The sequence below is a fragment of the Henckelia pumila genome, chromosome 2 (assembly GCF_033568475.1).
Source record: "Henckelia pumila isolate YLH828 chromosome 2, ASM3356847v2, whole genome shotgun sequence".
NCBI classification, from domain to species: domain Eukaryota; kingdom Viridiplantae; phylum Streptophyta; class Magnoliopsida; order Lamiales; family Gesneriaceae; genus Henckelia; species Henckelia pumila.
Window position 1 is genome coordinate 188,682,540 of NC_133121.1, and position 24,419 is coordinate 188,706,958.

General features: G+C 37.2%; 1 protein-coding gene across 1 annotated transcript; it reads right to left on the minus strand.

The window, feature by feature from the left end:
• Nucleotides 1-20,068: 20,068 nt before the first annotated feature.
• On the minus strand, nucleotides 20,069-21,717 carry LOC140882185 (anthocyanidin 3-O-glucosyltransferase 2-like). The gene has a single exon (XM_073288006.1). It carries the CDS (start codon nucleotides 21,666-21,668, stop codon nucleotides 20,241-20,243), a length of 1,428 nt encoding a protein of 475 aa, XP_073144107.1. The 5' UTR covers nucleotides 21,669-21,717; the 3' UTR covers nucleotides 20,069-20,240.
• Between the last annotated feature and the right edge of the window lie 2,702 nt (nucleotides 21,718-24,419).

Consider the following 24,419-nt stretch of genomic DNA (forward strand, 5'->3'; position numbering starts at 1 on the left):
AGGAGCTTTATGCTCACGTTTGAGGCTTACCACCAACATCAGTTCCTACACGATTTCTTTATAAATCGAATACAGTACGTGGGCTTATATCTATATATGTTTTAAAATGTTCATCATGATCTTGTTTTCGAAATTTCAATCGTACACCTTCTGGTTCACATTCCTTTGATTTTCGTACATGTTTTGAAACGACCCTAACCCTCTAAAATTTAAATAATAAATAAAGTATTTGCAAAATTTACAAAAAAATTTTGCCGTGACTCGCTTTAAAAATATCGTAAGCCCAACTGACACAGCCATCAATTCAAATTTTAAAGTAAAATAAGCACAAGTTAAAAATCCAAATACGCTAATCATAGAATCTAAAAGGGGAGTTAATCCCACACAGTTGCGGAATAAAAAAACTGTTAAGTTTACATGTCAAAAATTCTAAAGCAGGAAAAACATATCCTGCAAATGACTGACAGTGTATGAAAATATTTTAACTCATAAATAAAAAGGGCAACATCAGAGTTTTGTGAAAAGCTAGAAGCACGTCGGTCAAGGGCCTGCACCACCGATGACCTCGCCCTGGGGATCCTGCCCCTCGATCTCAGTGAAATACTCCTCACCTGAAAACAATAAGTGTTGTGAGCCAAAAAGACTCAACAAGAATATGGGGGGGGGGGGATAACGAGTACTACATAGATACAAGCACAGGCAGATTGAAAATAACTTGTAATAAAATACTTTTGTGCCCTTAAACTTAAATAGATGATTTCTGAATAAATGATGTGAATATGAATGTAGCATATGCATGGCTAAGTCAAACATGAACAATGAAACTGAATATATTGTGCTGAACATGAATATAAATGACTTGAACTGAAACTGTGAACTTAGATCCTTGAATTGTGACTCTGGTTTTGATCTAGATCATGGCTGCAGTGCACTATGCCGCAAGGAAGTCAGGATATTCTCCCAACCCGTCTTGCCAATGATTGGAATGGAAAGCCAAGATTTTTCTCAGCCCTGTCATACACGTCAGGTGGTAAGGGAATCCAGAACGTCTCCCAGCCCGTCCATACACGTCTTTCTACGGTCACAACCAACTCACTTCGTTAAAAAATATTTTCTTTCCTTATTGATTCATGTACTTAGCATGCATACGTAGATGTAATGTACTTGAAAATATTTACTCAATGATCAGGCAAGTGACTCAAATAAGGATGACCGGGATGGTGATTTAGAAAGTAATACCAAGGATGTGGATCTAAACCAAAATTTAGCTCTTAGGTCATTGGTGCGTTTCGCCCTAAAAACTTATAATTCACTCAACACTTATTCAAAAGGAATTCCGCTTGAAACGAAATATTCCTAACCTCTTAGGCTAATTCCTGACCCGAGCCCTTATCCCAATTCCAACCTTAACTCTATTTAAAACATCCAAACCCGGGCAGCAACTTAACGTCTAAAATTCTGTCTCTCTTAAATCCAAAGGCTTAGAACTTAGGGAAAACTCAACCAAATTGAATTTCGTTTGAAACATCGCTTCCCTAACATCCCACGATACCACCAAAACCCGAGCCCTTTGATAAATCCAAACTCTAACCCTGTTATAAGTGCCAAATCCCGAGCAGCACATGCCCAACCTCCAATTCTGCCCATGACTTAGTTACATATCCAATGAAAACCTTGGATATTTGACTCTCCTCTCCCAACTCAGTGAACTTAGGACCATAACCAATACATTAGTCCCACTCTCAACACTATACCTGACCCATGAAACTCACCAGCACACAGCTCGATGGCATTCCCAGTCGTCCTCAAACCGAGCCCTTAAGATCACTGGCTAGACCGAAACCTCCAAGACAATCCCCATTCCAAATTCATCACTTCTAACGCTACCATGTGAACTACGTATCACCCACGGTAGCTCCTAAATCACCAACCCATCATCACCATCAATAAAGTCAAGTAATACGTTCAAGTGCACACGTGTGCAAAGAGAAAATTCACATGAGGAGAATTCTCTAGAAGTTGGTAGAAAAATCTGTATTTGTTATTAGGCTAAACAGAATAACAAATTTTATTTTCTCTATTTTGTTTTTGTTAGTTTTATGTCAATGTATATAAGGGGCCACTGTACTCGATACATATCAGAGAAGAAAAAGAGAATTTTGCTTTCTCTCATTATCGTATTCTTGATTCCTCTTTTTCTTAACTTGGTATCTAGAGCCATGGCGGAAGCCACCTCTAGCGTTGAAACCAGCGGGGGTTCTTCTTCCAACCCCAATCCAAATCTTTTGATAATCAATCCTGCAAATCAAATTAGTGCAGTAAAACTGACTGATGAGAAGGATTGTGGTTGATCCACTTGATTGAAACTAGAACTTGATGTTGCAGGAGAGGAGAGAAGAGCCAGACAGGTGGCAGAGTTAACAACGGAAGGAACTGGTTTTCCAAGATTGAAGCGATATAGACCATCATGGAGTGTTCCTTTGAGGTGGGTGGTTTGCGTTGTTAGATCCTTCACAACACAAACATTAGGATGAAACTCAAAAAACACATCATTATCTTTAGCAAATTTACTTACGCTAATAAGATTTTTGGTGATATGGGGAACATGAAGAAGTTTATGTAAATGAAAAGAACGAGAAGCAGGCTGTGGATGAAAACAAGAAGTGCCGATGTGAGAGATAGGCAAACCTGAACCATTTCCCATGTAAACTTGACCTCCATGTGAGTACTCAGATCCAATAGAAAGATTGGAAATATCATTTGTGACATGGTGAGTAGCACCAGAGTCAGGGAACCACCAATCATCTGGCACCATGTCTGGTTGGGTCATTGCCACGGCAGCGGATGGGGAGAAAGTTCCTGCATTACTATACTGTTGATGCTGATGCCCCTGATTTCTTTGGCGTGGAACAAAATCCTTATCGAATCGATAATAACACTTCTCAGCAATATGCCCATTATAGCCACAGATTTGGCAAACTGGACGGTTGTTATTGTTGTTCCAATTTTTACGACCACCGCGATAATAACGACCACGTCCATGGCCACGAGTAGATGTCCCGGGGTGTGGAGTATCACGCCCCTTATGTTGTGAAACCATTGCTGCATTAACACTAGGAGTTGTGCCTTCTGTATTGAGAGTGTACGACTCGATTCTACCTTCATGGGCAAGAAGAAGAGCACCCACTTCGGATGATGAGATTGCTTCAATTCTGGAGGTAACATGTACAACCACAGAGTCATACTCCATCCCAACTCCCCCTAAGATATAAAGAATGTGATCCTCATCAGAGATTTGATGTCCACAGGCAGCAAGAATATCAACATAGCTTTTCATTTTTCCCAAATAATCCTTCATGCTTTGACCTCCCTTTTTCAGAGTTTGCAACTGTAATTTGTATTGCAGAACACGGGCTCTTGAACGCATCGCAAATATGCGAGAGATTCTAGACCAGAGTTCAGCAGATGTGGAGCAGCCGATCATCTGTCCTTGAATACCTTCGGTCATTGATTCCAACAAAAAAGAAAATAGAAGTTGATCCTGCCTGCACCAGAGAAGATACAGAGGATTTAAGATCTCAGTCCTCTCCTGGGTTGCTATCATTTCTGGTGGAGGAGTTGAGTTTTCTGAGAGTAAGGCTTCAAGCCCTAATCCTTTGATGCCCGATAGAACTTGCAGCTTCAATCTCTTCCCAAAATGGATTCATCCTCTCTGACTCGCTGGCATAATAGATTAGGTCATTCTATGTTACCCACTGTCCAAAGAGTTTTACTGAACTGTAATATTCCTTTTACCAGAAATGAGAAATTTACTTTATGTTCGGCATGTGAGCTGGGTAAAAATCATCGCCTTCCTTTTCCCGTTTCTAATACAGTTTATAGTGAACCTCTTCAGTTAATTTTTTTTCCGATGTTTGGGGTCCTGCAGGCACGATGTCTAGAAATGGATTTCGTTACTATGTTAGTTTTGTTGATGCATATAGTCGTCACACTTGGCTCTTTTTTCTTAAGGCTAAGTCTGAAGTCTTTCAAGTCTTCCAAACCTTTAAAACACATGTTGAGCTTCAATGTAATAAAAAGATTAAAGCAATTCAAACAGATTGGGGGGGCGAATTTCGAACACTAACCTCATTTCTTCAAAGTCATGGTATAACTCATCGTGTTTCTTGTCCACACACGTCCCTTCAAAATGGTGTGGTGGAGAGAAAACATCGTCATATTGTTGACATGGGTTTATCACTTCTTGCTCATGCTCACATGCCACTCACATATTGGGAAGATGCATTCTCTACTGCCGCATTTATTATTAATCGTCATCCTCCTACGAATTGCAAAGATTCTGCTCCACTTAAGAAACTGTTTAACATTGATCCTGATTATACCTTCTTTAAGGTATTTGGTTGCCTTTGTTTTCCCTACCTTCGAGTATTTAATTCTCACAAATTTGATTTTCGTTCCAAGCCTTGCACATTTATTGGTTATAGCCCCAAACATAAAGGATATAAATGTTTGAGTGCTGATGGTCGTGTGTACATCTCTAGGCATGTAAAGTTTGATGAATCATCTTTTCCCTTTCTTCATAAAGATGTGTTGCAGAATCATAACCATACTTCTTCACAGACTTCTCTCTTACCACTACCTCCGTCTTCATCATCTATTTCTGCTCCATATTTCTGCCAAACAACCTCCCCTATCTCTCTACCCTGTCACATGAATTCTACTGGTACTGAGAATTCTCATGTTCCTTTCTCCAATACAACTATCTCCAGTTCTTCCTCTCCTCTTCCTATGGAACTTGAACCATTACCTATGAACGTCCATCCTATGACTACTCGGTCTAAGGCTGGTATTTTCAAGCCGAAAGTTTACACTGCCCAAGCTTCAGCTGCAACTGAACCATCTAATGTGCAAGAAGCTCTCAAAAATCAAGAATGGTGTGATGCAATGCGTGAGGAATATAATGCATTACTTCGCAATGATACCTGGTCTTTAGTTACTGCACCTTCCGATGTACCTATTATTGGTTGTAAATGGGTTTTCAAGATGAAACACAATCCCGATGGCTCTGTTGCCCGACACAAGGCTCGTCTTGTTGCAAAGGGTTATTCCCAAACAGCAGGTCTTGACTATACAGAAACGTTCAGTCCTGTGGTTAAACCCACTACCATTCGGGTTGTGCTTGCTATTGCCATCTCTAAACGATGGTCTATTAAACAACTTGATGTCAATAATGCATTTCTTCATGGGACTTTGACTGAAACCATCTATATGCAACAACCTCCTGGTTTTGAACAAGGTTCTAATGATACTAAGCTGGTTTGTCATCTACATAAAGCCATTTATGGCCTGAAACAAGCGCCACGAGCCTGGTTTGATAAGCTCCAATCTTTTCTTATTCATCTTGGTTTTGTTGCTTCAAAGGCTGATGCTTCCTTGTTTATTAAAGTTACTGCTACTGTGGTTATCTATGTGCTGGTCTATGTAGATGATATTATTGTCACTGGCAATGCTTCTCATCAACTTGATGCGCTCATTCATCAACTGAATTCTCGGTTTTCCTTGAAGAATTTAGGAGATTTATCTTACTTCTTGGGAATTGAGGTCTCCAGAACTTCTGACCACAGCTTGTTTCTCTGTCAAACAAAATATGCTCAAGATCTTCTTGCACGAACAAAAATGTTTCAAGCCAAAGCTCTTCCTACTCCGATGATTTCAGGATCCAAATTATCTACCAAAGAAGGAGATGCCTTTGATGATGTGACGCTTTATCGAAGTACGGTTGGTGCCCTTCAGTACTTAACTATTACGAGACCGGATATTGCCTTTAGTGTCAACAAAGTGTCTCAATTTATGCACAATCCTCTTCATCCCCACTGGACGGCAGTCAAACGCATTCTTCGATATTTGAATGGCACTCTTCATTATGGTGTGCATCTCAATGCTTCATCCCCCTTATCTCTTTTGGGTTATTGCGACGCAGACTGGGGGAATGATCCGGATGATCGTCGTTCTACCTCTGGCTACTGTTGGTTTCTTGGAGGATCACTTGTCTGTTGGAGTTCCAAGAAACAAGCAATTGTCTCTCGCTCAAGTACGGAGGCAGAATATCGAAGTTTAGCTAATGCCACTGCCGAGCTTCTCTGGATCAAATCCCTCTTGCATGAGCTTCATGTTCCTACTGCTCACATTCCTGTTCTATGGTGTGACAACTTAAGCACAATTGCCCTCAGTGCTAATCCAGTCTTACATGCTCGGACTAAACACGTTGAATTAGATCTATTTTTTGTGCGGGAAAAGGTGTTGTCTAATGCCTTGCAAGTGCGTCATGTTCCGTCCTGTGATCAAACGGCTGATGCTCTCACAAAACCATTGTCTTCTTACTCATTCCACCGCTTACGATCCAAGCTCAACGTTGTTCTGAATCCCACGATGAGCTTGCAGGGGCAAGTCAAGTAATACGTTCAAGTGCACACGTGTGCAAAGAGAAAATTCACATGAGGAGAATTCTCTAGAAGTTGGTAGAAAAATCTGTATTTGTTATTAGGCTAAACAGAATAACAAATTTTATTTTCTCTATTTTGTTTTTGTTAGTTTTATGTCAATGTATATAAGGGGCCACTGTACTCGATACATATCAGAGAAGAAAAAGAGAATTTTGCTTTCTCTCATTATCGTATTCTTGATTCCTCTTTTTCTTAACTAATAACATCAAATTTCAAAAATAACTTGACAAGATAACTGGAAAATTTCGAACATAAGCAACCTTCCATTGTATTACTTCTCAAATGCTTTTTTTAAAAAAACCAGTCATTCCTCGACCTATAACATGGTTAAATCAGTAGCCAAACAATAAACAACAAAAGCTCATTGTCGTGACTGGAAGAAAAATTACAGGGCACACATTCATGTTTTTTTTTTTGAAAATGGAATGCACAAAACTTAATACCAATCGAAACACACATAAATAATCTACAAGGTAAGCAAATGAAACCATAATCTTGCCTAGTTAAGTGAAGACAGAAAAAAAAATCGAAGGAAGTGGCTCAATGAGCTAAGCCGATCGAAAAGGAGCTGGAATGGGATGGAATCGAGCTCAATCAGTGGTGTTACAGCTCGCCCCTACAACCTTGAAGATGCTTTGCAGGAAAAAAATGAAGAAGAACGGGTGCTACGAAGAAGAAGAAAAAGGAGCGAAGGATTTCTTTGGGGAGAAGAAGAACAGGGGAATTGGTGGGTGTCGTGCGGTGTGTGTGTGTGTTTAGGTGCTAGTGTGTGTGTGGGTGAGTATATATTAGAAGCTAGGGTTTGCTTTGAGTCCAAGTGTAAAAGTGCTACTAAAAATTTAGAAGTGCTATATCAAAGTTAGCAATTAGGATTACAATTTAGTCATACTAAATAAAATACAAGCTTAAAAAAAAATCCTAATTTAAAATATTAAATTTGATTTTACTAAAACGGAAATAAAAATACTAATTTTCGCAAAAGTAAAAAAAATAATAAATTCTAATGTGCGGAAGAATATAATATTTAGCCAATTAAACACAAAAAATTAAAATAATTAAAATAATAAATATTAAAGACTAATTTAGGCATGAAACTTAAATTAAGAAATTCTAGGCGTCACATGTTTATTCCATGCAATTCTTTGTTATGCACTGCTATGATTCAACTTAAGAAATGGTAAAGAAATTTCGAAAACATGATATGATATAAGGCCCTGATGCGGTGGGTTATAATAATCATTTAAGGCCTCGCCCCCTTAGAGGAGTAAAAATTAGGGACTGATCAGTAGACAGGATTAACGAGATGAATAACAGTTCTATGTTTAAGTTTATGCTTCAGTTATGATATGATGCTCAGTTTCGAGTTGCCTCTTGTTTTGATTTCTGTTGCGACATTTGCTGGAACATACTCTCTTTTGAATTCCTATCATGTATGTATATTCGATATTTTTATGTATGATTGTCTTCCACTTGTGAGTATTTTCCAAAACACTCAGCCCCTTACCTTCCTCCCCAGATACCGAAGAACAATTAGAAGAGGATGAACAACATGCATTCTGGGGTTGGTGATCAAGTTTTTGAAGTTCTATTATTAATTAATTTATGTTATTTTATCGCTTCCGCTATTGTCGTATTTTCTATTTTGTAAAGACATATTTGATTATGTAAAAGACTTGTTGAAGACTATTTTCTATACTACGTGACTTGTTATTTTACGATTTGAAATGTTAAACAACGCGATGACACATATCGATCGCGGGGCGTGACAGCTACTGATTGGAAGTTCCGATCCTCTCCGGAAGCTTTGAACTCCCACTACAGAAGCTTCAATTTGCATGAAATCCCACGTGTCCGTACACACTTGACACGTCAATAGTGTGCATGGACTAACACACTTTGGAAGGTCCGATCTTACGTTCGGACGTTCTTAACCCATCCCCAGCTTCCGAATTACACTCTGTCCATCAAATCAGTTGGATCCTCTAAAATATATTGGTTCGGGTTCGGTGCTTCCGAACTGCCCGAGCTCATTTTGTCCTACGGATCATTTTCGGACATCCTGGATTCGATTTTTCACTTGATTTTATCATAATTAAATCCTTAAACCATATTAATCCATTTAAAACATTCTTAATTATATGATTTGAAAAAACATGCTTAACTATTTAAATCACGTAAAGCGGATTTTGGGTTACTACAAGACATCTTTACTCCTCGCATTAAATGAATAGTACAGTCGAACGTTGAAATTACTGTGTATAAATAGAGGATACAAGGTAATCTCGAAGTATATCTAACTTCAAGAAGCTATCTACGCACATTATCACAAGATTACACTCTTCGAGCACTTTCAAGATCAATATTCACTTTGATAATATTTTCAACACTTAAAAGTCTATCTATTAGATCATCAAGGATCATCAAGTGCTTCGAGTCAAACTCTCAACTTTTCATTCTAAACCATTGAAGGATTTGCTCTTCAGTTTGAATCTGTGAATTCATTCAATTATTATATATGTGTACTAGTGTTAAGATATGTAGTTTTACTTTGTTGTGAACTAGGAGTTTCGGTTTAGGCAAGGGATAAGTCCTACTATTGCAACATGTTGTTAAAAGAGTTTTAAAACCAATGTCTTCTGGTGAATTTCTTCGTAAGTGGAAGGAGAAACGTAGAATGATTCCACATTCAAACTTTCATATATCTTGTGTTATTTATTTACCTGTTTAAATTATCTTGTTAACTGTGCTTACTTGAGTATAAAATAGTCATAAAAACTCTTGGACCTTTAATCCGAACTTTATTGTGGTCCAAACTGTTTTTAAGGCTGAAAAAACTGGTCTTGGTTTGCCAACCCTAAAAAGACCATTTGAAAGTTTTGGTAAAAACTTTTAAAATCTTTTAAGAGTGTGAACTCACTCTCCTCTACACATACAATCGATCCCAACAAATGGTATAAGAGCGGGTTATTTCTCAACCACTGATACATTTACTCGTTATGACATCTTTTGACAAGATCTCTATGTTCTCAAATGAAGATTATGATTAGTTGAAGGTTCATACGTAGGCACACTTATCTGTTCAAGATGATAACATGCAATATCATCATCGATGGTCCAACGAAGAGTCGAAGATCCTCAAAGCCAATGCGACCATTGCTATTAAAGAAATATTATCTCAAATAGTTGAAAAGCCACAAGCATAATGAACCGCTAAGGAAAATAAGAAGGTGAATCTTGACAACGTGGCCAAAGAAATATTGTACGAAATACTGGACAAGAACATCTTCAGTAAGATAAAGACATCCACAACCGCTAAGGAGATCGAGGGGAAGCTTTCCAAACTGTGCGAGGGGAATGACCAGATAAGAGAACAAGCTCACCGTTGTCATTCAAAATTTTGACAGTGCTGAAATGAAGCTGTTGTGAAAATTACTCACAAGCGTACGAGTGTCAAGTTTTAATATAGTGAATAATTCAGATATCGATCCCACAGGGAGTAAAATGAAAATCTTAGTGCTTGTAATTAAAATAGTCCAAACTTTATCTAGAAAATCAATAATCAAGAATTTTGCAATAAAATAAATAATCAATGAAGTTTCGATAGCACACACATAACTTTCAGGAATAATCAATCAGACAATAATGGTCTAGAGGTATAGATTTCACCTGGTTTCAACAACAGTCAATCCTAATTAATTAATCTTCATGAATTCCAATCAATTAATAACCAAGAACATTTACGTTTATTATTTCCCTATCCCGAGCAACAAATAATGTTTATCAACTACAATTCAATTCCAATATCCCTATTAAGAATTTATCGCAGTGATCTATCACAAAAAATGTTCTCTTTAAAAGCTCTGTTAAAGTTATAAGCTCTCCCGAGTCAGATAAACAATTAACAGTGTAATTTCTAATGTCCTATTCAAAATCTCCTCTCCCGAGTGCCAGATTTCAAATAAATATAACAAATCAATTATTGATCAGATAGTTGAAAAGACAATCAATTCTAGAAAGAACAATTAATCTAGAAGAAACTCAAACCAATAAAATCAAGAATTCATGAAAGTGTCTACACCAGGTTCCATCCGACCTCTAGACTATAAAAAATTAGTTCATAATCAAATTCTGAATACAATAAATCATAAATCTAAACATATTCAGAATTAAATAAATAAAAGATAAAAGAAACAAATCCGTCGTCGACGCCGTGTCCGGACTATCAAACTCCGTCTTCGTTCTTCAGTTAAGCTCCAGAAATCCTTCCAAAATCTTCACGTTTAAAACTCTGATCTGTGTGTAAGTGTGTATGGCGACTCTCCTTCTTTCTCTCAGACATAAATTTCCTTTTTATAGCATGCACCAAAAGCCCAACAATAAAGCCCAAAAAAATAAAGAAATTTCCTTTCCCGATTAAAATTTACAAGTTCAGAAATTGGCGACGAGCGGGCGCTTCAAACTCCAGGCGGGCGCGCATAGCTCTCTGATTTCATTATTCAATTCTCCCAATGTAAGCGCGTTAGCTCTTCCTCTTCCATTCTTTAGCGCTTGATGTAGCGCTAATCTTTTGGTCCAATAACAAAAGCCCAATTACACTTCCTTGTCTGATCGTTGTTTTCTTTTCTTCTCTTCTTTATTCTTTTCTTTTATTCTTTTAATTCCTCATTTTTCTTCTTCAATTTCTTCTTTTTTACATAAAATCAATAATTCTCTGTAACCACAAAAACACTAAAATACCCACATAAATCTGCTCGAAACAAACAATTAATAATTAAAATCATATATAAATTAAGTGTATAAAATACACTTATCAAATACCCCCAAACTTAGACTTTTGCTAGTCCCGAGAAAAACTATTCAAAACAATAACTTCCAAAAACTCAAATCATCATAAACTCACAAGAATAGTCAAGAAATATTATGGAGCAATGGCCTCGACAATGATTTCAAAGAATTTTCAAATCCAATCTCATCCAACCTACTAACACTTGAAAGTTTCAGTCATAACAAAATAACTGCATAAACTCACAATCTCCGCAACTCAAGTTCAAAACACCATTCTCCAAGTTCAATTCAAACATTCATAGATCATGAGGTCTTTTCAAGGTATCATAGGATCAAATAAAGGATATTTATCAAAACACTCACAATTAGGTAAATACAACGAATGATAGTGTGTAAGTGTTTAGATCAAAATTCATAATCATTAAAAGCATCAATCAACAGTCCATAGGCTAAATTCTCGCAACTCTTCTCCACTAGTATATTAGGCAACTGAGACTCGGTCAATAGGACTTAATTAGCTTATAATGTAAGGCCTGGCTCATGGCTATAAACGAAGGATAAGAATTCAAAAATAAGGAGTAATTCATACTTATGCACAAATCTAATTTCGAATCCTTTTCATTCACAATTTTATACTTTTTCTTCACTTCGTTGATTTTTTCAACTTTTTTCAACTTCTTTCACTACAACTCTTCATTCACACTTTTTTCTTTCTCTTCTACTACCTCTTTTCATTTTTTTTCTTTTCAATTCACCACCACACCATTCCATTTTTTACAAATATCAACTAAGAGCATATAACAATTTAACATTCAACTTACTCTCTTAAAGGTAGAAAATAGTGTTTAGGCTATTCAGGTAGTCAATGTAGGACCTTGAAATAATGACGAATGGGGGTTTAATCACACGTTTACACGCATGCCATTCGATTTTCAATAAAGCTCAAGCAAGGTACTAGGGATAACATTCATTACAGGGTAGCTTGAAAGGCTCAAACGAATTCAGAAAAATCGCCTAGATCATCCCTAATCACAGTTTTTTCCCGTATTTCGCCTCGAATAGTGTTTGAACTAGTTCTAGACAAGTCTCAATCAACAATTAATTCATACAAATATCAATCAGTGCAGAAAAGATAATCATCAGCAGTAAACGATGATTTTCACAAAACATTCAGATTTTCTCGTACCTCAATATACTCATAAACGTGTAGCTCAAATAGGCAACTAAGGATAAATTTTTCAATGAAAATTAGGCCCAAAAATTCCAAACAATGCCTCAATCATATCTATGTCTGTATGTCTCAAAAATCAGATTCAAGTATTAATCACAGAGTATATAGGAAATTGTTCATCTATTGGTTCCATTTTTTCAAAAATGTCTGTCAGATAGGTAGACAATCATGAATTTCAGTTATAGCACAAAAAATATTTTCATCAGCCATGCATCCATTTCTTTCTTGACTCCTTTTCAACTCAACTCAACTCAACTCAACAACAAAAATTTTATCTATGAAGCACACAATAAAATTCAACTACTCAACTAAATCATTGCACAAAATGATTCATCCCCCCAAACTTAATATAATCATTGTCCCTAATGATTAAAAATAAAGAAAATGAACAAGGGACTCGTACCTTCGACACCGAGCATCAGTACTCGGTATTATCAAAATTTCCAGTAAAATAACTCGCAGCCGCAAAACCATTTGAGAGGTGATTTGGAGATGAGAAAGACATGAACGTTCAATTCAACCTGAAAAGGAGACATGCACACTATAAGATAATATACAATTAAATCCCGAAGCAATCAAAACAAAATAACTCGCTTAATGTATGGAATAATAAGAAGAGTGCGGGGCATGACAAGCATCAGATGTTGTCGAAGCAAGAATGAGAGGCTAATGTGGATGCTCGTTGTCGCATGAATTCAAGTGTTGTTGGTATGTTGGCTGCGCGATTTCAGGAGGTGAAGCAGCTGGAAATCTTGTTAGCTCATGGAAGTGGGGTGAGGCGCTAATGGTGGTTGTTTGCGCAGGGAAAGAGCAGCTGGTTCGCGCAACGATTGCTGTTGGGAGTTGCTGAACTGAGCGTGGTAGGGATGAGAAGATGCGCTGTTCGGGAAGCTTGGAGCGCGATGGCGCTTCGTTCTAGCGCTGATGGTGGGCTGGGAAGCGCGTTCGCGCTATGGGAGGCGCTAATGGGAAGGGCGATAGCGCAAGAAGGGGGCGCGGAAGGTGATGCGTGTTAGCGCTTCATGCGGCGCGGTTGATGAGTGTGTTGGCGCTTGGAGGTGATGCGCGATAGCGCTGAGTTATGCGCGAATGGTGAGCGCAATAGCGCATGTGTTGTGCACTTAAGTATGCGTAGAGGTGAGGCGGGCGCGCATGAGCCTCTGTTATCAACTCCAAAATCTTGAGCGCGCGCCTCAAATCTTGGGCAAGCGCGCATAAGCCGCTGCCACAAGTCAAAATCCTGAAAAATTTAAAATTTTTGTAATATCAGGCCTCCAAAATTCTCAAATAATATGCATTTAAAAAAAACAAAAATTAACTAAAATGAAAAATTAAAGTAAAAAATAAAGATTTTGGGTTGCCTCCCAAAAAGCGCTTGGTTTATAGTCGTTAGCCCGACTTTCACCGGATTAATTCTTCCCTTTCTCTTTCACTCGCCAAATAAATTCCACGAACCGTCTTTTAAATTTTGCTTTCTTGTTCTTCGTGGCTTTCTTTGGTAGTAAATTTGGCGCTTTCTCCTTCGATGAATCAACTGCAAAATCAGCTCTTTGACAGCTCTCCAATTTCACAACCGGTTCAATTAAGCATAATTCTTCGATGGGTGGATTAGATGCTTTTGTGAATATGTTAAAGACCACTCGTTCGTACTCCACACCCATCGACAACTCCCCTTTAATCACTTCAATTTTTGCATCTGGCGTGGCCAAGAATGGTCTCCCAAAAATGAGCGGAGCACCATGATCTGCTTCTATATCCAATACCACAAAATCCGCTGGAAAGATGAATTTATCCACCTTGACTAGAACATCTTCAACAATTCCTAGTGGATATTTAATGCTTCTATCCGCCAATTGCAATGAAATCTTAGTTGATTTCATGTCTCCCAACGCCAAGGCCCTGTAAATAGATAATGACATTAAATTAATACTGGCCCCTAAATCACAAAGTGCATTATTAAAATAAGAAGATCCAATAGAACAAGGAATAGTAAAACTCCCTGGATCCTTAAGCTTTTGTGGCATCTTCTTTTGCAGCACCGCACTGCACTCTTCAGTCAAATTGACCACCTCGTTCTCTAGCAGTCTCCTTTTCTTGGACATCATCTCCTTGATGAATTTTGCGTAGTTTGGCATTTGCTCCAAAGCATCAGCAAAGGGGATGTTGATGTGAATTTTCTTGAAAATCTCCAAAAATTTGGAGAACTGCTCATCCAATGCTTTCTTCTTGAACCTCTGCGGGTAGAGAAGTGGAGGCTTGTACATCGGTTTTGGCTCCAGTTCAGGCTCCTTCTCTTTTTTCTCGACTTTCTCCTCTTTCATAGCAGGTTCTTGGACTCCAATTTCTTTTCTACTCCTCAACTATATGGCATTGCAATGCTCCTTGGGATTTACCTCAGTATTGCTAGGGAACTGGCCGCGGTTGTTGTCCTTCAGTGCGTTCGCCAACTGCCCTATGCTGGTTTCCATGGATTGCAACACAGCACCCATGTTGGCCATGTGCGTCTCCAAGCTGTCAAGGCGAGACTCAGTTCTTGTCATCCTCTTAATTGATTCCTGCACAAAGGTACTAACCACATCCTCCAAAGACAACTTACCATCACCCTTATTAGTATTGTTAGCATAAGAAAAATCTTCATGATTTCGAAAGCTAGGATGGTAAGTATTAGGGACAGGATTACCTCTGAAAGCTCCATAACCTCTTTGATTGATGTACTGGGCTTGTTCATGATAGTGAGATTCATCCATAGCACTCCGCACACCTGCTGGTTCTGCAACACTCACTTTATTCAATGCAGCTACCTGTGTAGTCAGTGCCGATAATTGAGCAGTGATGGACGTGAGAGGATCCACTGCATACACTCCAGCTGGCTTTTTGACTCCCATACACTCAGATGGCCATTGAAAGCTATTGACCGTCATCTGCTCTAACATATCATAAGCTTGAACATGATCCTTCGCAAATATAGTACCTCCAGCAGCAGAATCGACATTCATCCTTGTAGGCGCATTTAGTCCGTTGTAAAACCACTCGATCTGTTCCCAATCTGCAAAATTGTGGTTAGGACAACGTCTTAATAATTCTTTATACATTTCCCATGCCTCGTATAACTGTTCAGTGTCTATCTGCCGGAAGGTGCTGATCTCGATCTTCAGTTGGGTGGTTTTGGCAGGTGGAAAATATTTTGCAAGAAATTTTTCTGCCATCCCCTCCCAAGTAGTGATGCTTCCAAGCGGCAGTGATTGCAACCAAATTCTGGCTTGATCCCTGAGAGAAAACGGAAACAAGCGTAAGCGAATAATATCTTCAAGAACCCCGTTAAATTTTACCGTATCAGTAATTTCTAAGAAGGTCCTGAGATGCAGATGAGGATCAGCTGTGGCACTCCCATTAAATTGGTTCGATTGAACCATGTTGATCAATGCAGGCTTCAGCTCAAAATTGTTTGCATTGATAGTTCCTCGAGCGATTCCAGAATAGTGAGCCTGGATCGTCGGTCTGAAGTGATCTCTAATTGGCACTAGGGGAGCTTGATTTGCTTCTTGTTCAGCCATTCTTTCAATTTCTTCTCTTCTAGCTCGTCTTAAAGCACGTGCAGTGCGCTCGATCTTCGGATCAAACAGTAGAGAATTAGCACTTTGAGATCGTCGCATAAACTGCAATTAAAAGATAAGAAGAAATTAATTAGTAACTTAAAAAATAAAATAAAAAACTCTAAATTAAAATCTAGACTAATTGGTAACAAGACTAAAAAATAATCAAAATTTACTCCCCGACAACGGCGCCAAAAACTTGTTGTGAAAATTACTCGCAAGCATACGAGTGTCAAGTTTTAATATAGTGAATAATTCAGATATCGATCCCACAGGGAGTAAAATGAAAATCTTAGTGCTTGTAATTAAAATATTCCAAACTTTATCTAAAAAATCAATAATCAAGAATTTTGCAATAAAATAAATAATCAATGAAGTTTCGATAGCACACACACAACTTTCAGGAATAATCAATCAGAGAATAATGGTCTAGAGGTATAGATTTTACCTGGTTTCAACAACAGTCAATCCTAATTAATTAATCGTCATGAATTCCAATCAATTAATAACCAAGAATACTTACGTTTATTATTTCCCTCTCCCGAGCAACAAATAATGTTTATCAACTACAATTCAATTCCAATATCCCTATTAAGAATTTATCGCAGTGATCTATCACGAAACAATGTTCTCTTTAAAAGCTCTATTAAAGTTATAAGCTCTCCCGAGTCAGATAAACAATTAACAGTGTAATTTCTAATGTCCTATTCAAAATCTCCTCTCCCGAGTGCCAGATTTCAAATAAATATAACAAATCAATTATTGATCAGATAATTGAAAAGACAATCAATTCTAGAAAAAACAATTAATCTAGAAGAAACTCAATCCAATAAAATCAAGAATTCATGAAAGTGTCTACACCAGGTTCCATCCGACCTCTAGACTATAAAAAATTAGTTCATAATCAAATTCTGAATACAATAAATCATAAATCTAAACATATTCAGAATTAAATAAATAAAAGATAAAAGAAACAAATCCGTCGTCGACGCCGTGTCCGGACTATCAAACTCCGTCTTTATTCTTCAGTTAAGCTCCAGAAATCCTTCCAAAATCTTCACGTTTAAAACTCTGATCTGTGTGTAAGTGTGTATGGTGGCTCTCCTTCTTTCTCTCAGACATAAATTTCCTTTTTATAGCATGCACCAAAAGCCCAACAATAAAGCCCAAAAAAATAAAGAAATTTCCTTTTCCGATTAAAATTTCCAAGTTAAAAAATTGGCGACGAGCGGGCGCTTCAGACTCCAGGCGGGCGCGCATAGCTCTCTGATTTCATTCTTCAATTCTCCCAATGTAAGCGCGTTAGCTCTTCCTCTTCCATTCTTTAGCGCTTGATGTAGCGCTAATCTTTTGGCCCAATAACAAAAGCCCAATTACACTTCCTTGTCTGATCGTTGTTTTCTTTTCTTCTCTTCTTTCTTCTTTTCTTTTATTCTTTTAATTCCTCATTTTTCTTCTTCAATTTCTTCTTTTTCACATAAAATCAATAATTCTCTGTAACCACAAAAACACTAAAATACCCACATAAATCTGCTCGAAACAAATAATTAATAATTAAAATCATATATAAATTAAGTGTATAAAATATACTTATCAGAAGCCATGGAAAACCATGGATGAGTTTGAGATAGTTTTAGAAATACTGTTTGTGAACTTATTGCCTTAGGAAATCTTATTCTAACCGTTAGATTGTATTGAAGATTATTAGATCCCTGCCCAGTGAATGAGATGTAAAGACTGTGGCCATGCGAGAATCCAAAGACCTGAGGAAACTGGAACTACATGATCTTTCTGACCTCGAGGTCAATGAGTTCGAACTGAGCATTCAAATAGAAGAAGAACCATCTACATCACAACCAACAAAGGCCCTTGCTGCAATAGCTTCTAGTTCAACAATTGTAGAAGGCTCAAGCAAGAAATCTGCAGAACAGTTGAGCAATGAGACCGTGTATATCTTTGTTAAAAAATTTGACATGTTTATGCACATGAATCAATATAAAGTTATCAAATCTTACAAAAAAATGGATCATACTGATGATTGTCTTGCATGCTTTAACTGTGACAAGAATGACATTTTATTGTATATGGAAAAAGACCAATAAATGAGGCAAAGAAACCGTCTGGGAAACCCATCTCTAATTCACAAATATATGAATAGCCGGAAGCCACATGTCTTCTGAATGCTGATCAATAGCACTGACAACCGAACTATTGCCACCTCAGATGCACAGGGGCGGAGCTTGCCTAGGCCCAGTGTGGACAGCTGCCCACATTGGGCCCAAAAAATAAATAATGTATATATATATATATTATATAGGTCCAGAATTGATAGAGGAGAAGAGCCATGTTTTTTAAAAAAAAAATTGAAGCCCAGCCCACACGACCACACTTACCCAGGACCAAATCAATTCTCTTTTAATTGGACTTCTACTGCAGACGTGGGAATTGGGATCTTTTAATTGGTTTTTTAATTTTAATTTTGAAGTCTTCTATATTCTATTTTCCACGAAAGCTACGCTTCACACAGCTGCTCCAGTGCTCTTAAATTTCTCAATTTCTCATATTCGTTTCTTCGAATATCGATATCGGCAATTTGGACGCCTATTACTTTTCTGCTAGATCGTGTTTTTTTATTTAGGTATGTTTAAAAATTATGTGGCCAATTAATTTTGTTTGCGATGATTAATGAGATATTAAGTTATTTAGGTTTAAAATTGAAACTCTTGTTTGGAATTCAATCATTCGATTATTTGTTTGAGTTCCTTGAGGCCTTGAATAGTTTAATTGATTAAATGGATTTTTTATTTATCAAAAATAATAATACTCGAACTTTGGAGTTTGGATTTATGTATAAATTTGAAAACATATATATAAATTTTATATAATATATATTTATTATATATATAATAATGTTATATTCCCTTGATTTTCCTGGCCTTGAATTGATTAAATGGATTGAACTAAAGTCTAAATGTCATGATTGCCTAGATTAAATTGATTAAAATAGATGTGAATTTCATTTAATAATAGAATTGTAGAGTTTGGTAATGATTTTGGGCTTTTGACATTAGTCTTAGTGACTTAGTGTCTTACTAAAAAAATTTGATTTGATGCATAATGTATTATAATTAATCTATAATTATTGTTTTGACAATAGAAGTCTAGAATTATAATTTGCGTTGGCTTATTCTTGATATTTTATTGCATAAGCATAGATTTTTTGTATAATTTCATTGTATTAATTGAATGTAATCATGTAAACATATTATAATTTTTTCATTAAAAAAACAATAAATCTACAATGCATAGATATTTTTACTGCATATTATCGGCTACACTAACACAATATCCTAACTCCACCCCTGCAATGCGAGAAGCGCGCCTACTGAAATAGAATGTAACTACATGCCTTAACAGTTTTTCGTCTCTTTTAAAGGTGCACACTTCCATCACAGTCTCTGAACTATCATTTCAAATCACTAGAAGTGTTATTTTTTAATTTTTTTTACAACAATAAATATATTTAATTTATTAAATTAAAATATATAAATACGGTTATTTTTAAAATAAGTAAGTTTTTAACTTTAATTATTATTTATGGAATAAAAAAATATAATAAAATTTCATTGAAAAAGAAAAGAAACAATGAAAAGAATAAAGAAAAAAAAGACACCAATGTAGCTGTGCACCAAATTAATGACGAATATAGGATTGCATCGGAGTACTTTTTTAGGTCAAAGTAGAGTGAATTTGCCAAAATGAAGCATCGATTGAAGATGTTCTGAATATCTTCAATTCATTTATTAAATACTTTCGCAAATCATACCCCGAATCAAATTATCAATACAAACACAATTAAACCAATTTGATGTCAATATGATTTAGAACTCAAGATTGCGAAGTAAACCAAAAAAGCAAAGAGAAACCACATAATCAAATTATCACTACAAACACAATTATACTAATTTGAGGTCAATATGATTTCGAACTCAAGATTACGAAGTAAACCAAAAAAGCAAAGAGAAACTACATAATAATTTTAAAGTTTTTCCCCCCGTCAAAATGGTACCGACCATTTATTCAATGTGATTAATAAAAGCACCCAAATTTAAAGCAACCAGCACATTCTCAACCAAAGTTGTTGATTATATCCTCAATGAAACTAATCTGAGCATTATAAGAAGATCCACCTTCTTCCACAGCCAACCTGCTTTCCTTCTGCATTCCCCTGACCTTCTCCCTCACTCCACTACTCCCATCAACCGCCATCAGCCGCCGTATCGCCGCCTCTATCTCCTCCGACCCGACGAGTATCTCTGCCTCAGAGTCCTTCCTGTAGTCCATCCTGATCGCCTCCGCCATCCCCAACTCCTTCACCAGCTGAAACGCATTCAGCTGTTGCTCTGCGTACAATGGGAACGTCGCCACCGGCACGCCGCACCACACGCTCTCCAACGTCGAATTCCACCCGCAATGCGACACGAATCCGCCCACCGAGGGATGTGACAGCACCTCCATCTGCGGTGCCCATCCTATCAACTTCCCTCTCCCTTTAGTCCTCTCCAAGAACCCTTCCGGCAATATATCATCGAAATCTTCGTAATCTGTGGGAAGAGGCCGCCCCGTCCCCGCCGGAGGTGGCTTCCTTACAGACCACAGGAAACGGTGCCCGCATCTCTCGAGTGCAATCGCTATTTCCTTCACCTGTGGCACCTCGAAAGTCCCTCTGCTTCCGAAGCACAAGAACACTACGGAGGATTCGGGTTGAATATCGAGCCATTTCTTGATCTCCTCCTCGTGGGACTTGCTTTTGGAGGTTCCGACTTGATGGGTTAAGTTGAGTATAGGTCCGATGGGGTAAACTTTCGGCGACTTCCCATTTGATAAAGATTGAATAGCATAAGATTCCAACTCGTGAAATGTGTTGATCAAAACACCTTTAACCCTTGCGAATCTTTTGAAACATTCGAACACGCCTTGGGTGAAGGGACCTTCTGTGATTGCCACAGTAGGCAAGACCTTGGCGGGGACTTTAATGGATATACAGGGCACAGATAACTCTGCGTCGGATTTGTTGTACAGAGTGAGTTCTTGATTGTGTTCGAATTTGAGGGATGTCAGATGGGAAAATAGGCCGAAAGCAGAGGCGCTGGAAGTGAAGAAGATGTAAGATGGGAGGCCGAATTCATCTGCAACATCGACGAATCTAGTGCAGAACATGTCCACGACGATCCCGGCGATTCGGGCTGAGGATTGCTGGATGAGATCGGACAACACCTTCCTCACGCTGGGGATTTGGCTTTGGATTATTTCGAACAAAAAGTTGTTTGATGAGGCGATTTCTTGATTCGGGAGATTGATTATGCGGAAAGCGGAAGCGGTGTCCGAAGAGATTTTTTGGGTGTAAGCGTCGACAAATTCATCATTGGGGAACTTCATGATGAGGAAAGTGATGGAGAGGCGATGGTCTCTCCGGAGGAGGAGCTTCGCCGCCTCCACGGTGGAGGCGAGGTGGCTCAGCCCCGGAGCGGGGATGATCACTAGTTCTGTTTTCATTTTCTTTGCGTTTGGTTGGGATCGATGCAAAGGGAAAAGACTTGGGATATTGTGCGCTCTCTATTTTATATTCCAATTCCATTTCTTTCTTGTATATATCTAATTTTTTTTATTTATTTTGAATAAATCTAATTTTTTTTATTTATATAGCTAAAATCAAATCAGTAAGTTTGTTATATATTAATTAATAACCATGGCAAAAATTTTGTGCATAAATAAATAGTTAATGTTAGATATAAACTTTAAATTAAAAAAAATAAATATGAAATATAGTATTTATAAGACGGATATAAAATTAAATTTGTTGTGAAAAAGTAAAAATTTACGGTAAAAAGTAAATATTCCAAAACTCAAAATATATCAAACTCTACACTTTATAATATTTTTCTCTCAACTTCAATTGTTTTTTTTTCATCACAAATGAAGACCTATTTATAGATCCACATTTGAGATTAGTCCAAAAATTAAAACATCATCATCTACATCATCACACACTAATTTTCCACATTTTACAACTCAATATTCAACATTCAATATTCAATATTCAACATAATAATAATATATTTTTCAACACTCCCCCTTGTGATGATGACCGTGATATGATGACTGTATTCATTACGTGTTTTATACTGCCTCGTTAAAAACCTTACTAGGAAAAACCCAGTGGGATAAAAACCATAGTAAGGGAAAAAGAGTGCAGCCACGTAAACTTTCCCTCATGTTAACATGAGTGATTCTTCACATATTCCGTAGATTACGCATCCCAATGTTGTATATATGCTTTCTGAATATCGTCGTGGGAAGAGCCTTTGTGAAGAGATCTGATGAGTTCTCACTTGATTGAATGTAACAGATATCAATATCTTTATTCTTCTCAAGCTCTTGAATGTAGGCAAAGAATTTTGGGGGGATATGTTTGGTTCTGTCACTTTTGATGTATCCTTCTTTCATTTGAGCAATACATGCAGCATTATCTTCATATAGTGTCACAGGCTTCTTTTCTACTGTCAATCCACACGATATTTGAATATGTTTGGTCATTGACTTTAACCATACACATTCACGACTTGCTTCATGTAATGCAATAATCTCGGCGTGATTTGATGAAGTTGTTACGAGTGTTTGTTTCTGTGAACGCCAAGAAATTGCGGTGCCTCCACGAGTAAATACATATCCAGTTTGGGAACGCCTTATGTGGATCAGATAAGTATCCAGCATCAGCATAACCAATGATACTTTGATTGGTGTATTTTGAGTACAAAAGTCCCAAATCTGTCGTTCCTCGTAGATAACGGAATATATGTTTAATTCCGTTCCAGTGCCTCTTTGTTGGATATGAACTGAATCTTGCCAATAAATTTACAGCAAAAGATATATCAGGTCTAGTGCAATTTGCAAGATACATAAGGGCACCAATGGCACTTAGATATGGTACTTCTGGACCAAGAATAACTTCATCATCTCCACATGGACGGAATGGATCCTTTTCTATGTTTAATGATCTTACAACCATTTGAGTACTTAATGGATTTGATTTATCCATATTAAAACGTTTAAGGATCTTTTCTGTATAATTTGTCTGGTGAACAAAAATTCCACATTCTTTTTGTTCGATTTGCAAACCCAGACAATACTTGGTTTTTCCAAGATCCTTCATTTCGAATTCTTCCTTCAAGTACATCATAACTTCTTGAATTTCTTTATTCGTTCCAATGATGTTTAAATCATCAACATATACAGCAATAATTACACATCCGGATGTTGTTTTCTTGATGAAAACACAAGGGCATATTGGATCATTTACATATCCCTTTTTCATCAAGTGCTCACTTAGCCGATTATACCACATTCGACCGGATTGCTTTAACCCATATAATGATCTTTGCAATTTTACAGAATAAAATTCTCTGGGTTTTGAACTTTGTGCTTCAGGCATCTTAAATCCTTCAGGGATTTTCATGTATATATCACTATCAAGTGATCCGTATAAGTAAGCTGTAACAACATCCATAAGACACATTTCCAAATTTTCAGACACTGCCAAACTAATCAAATATCGAAACGTAATTGCATCCATAACAGGAGAATACGTTTCCTTCATAATCAATTCCAGGCCTTTGAGAAAAACCTTGTGCAACAAGTCTAGCTTTATATCTGACTATTTCATTTTTCTCATTTCGCTTTCGAATAAAAACCCATTTGTATCCAACAGGTTTTACACCTTCAGGTGTGAGGACTATAGGTCCAAAAACATTACGTTTATTCAGCGAATCCAATTCAACCTGGATGGTATCTTTCCATTTGACCCAATCATGACGAGTTTTACATTCACCAAAAGATTTTGGTTCATGATCCTCATTTTCATTTACGATGTCACAAGCCACATTATAAGAAAATATCTCATCAATATCTTCTATGTCTTTTCGGTTCCATATTTTTCCAGTATTAATATAATTGATAGAGATTTCACGATTCTCGTCAGTTTGTGGTTCTGACAGAATATTTTCATCATCAGGTGATTCTTCTGGAACACCATTTTCTATTTTATGATCGTCGTGTTTCTCTATGCCTTTTCTTTTCCGAGGATTTTTATCCTTGGAACCGACTGGTCTTCCACGCTTCAAGCGTTTTATGACATCATGAGTGTCTTCAATTTGTTTCTTTGGAATTTCAATTCGAGCAGGGGCATTTACAGCATGTATATATGATTTTGTTACCCCTTTTGTGTCTGCAAATGCATCTAGCATTTGA

Bases quoted from the DNA above. Each gene is read 5' to 3' on its own strand.
- LOC140882185 (XM_073288006.1), bottom strand. From the start codon at position 21,668: ATGAAAACAGAACTAGTGATCATCCCCGCTCCGGGGCTGAGCCACCTC.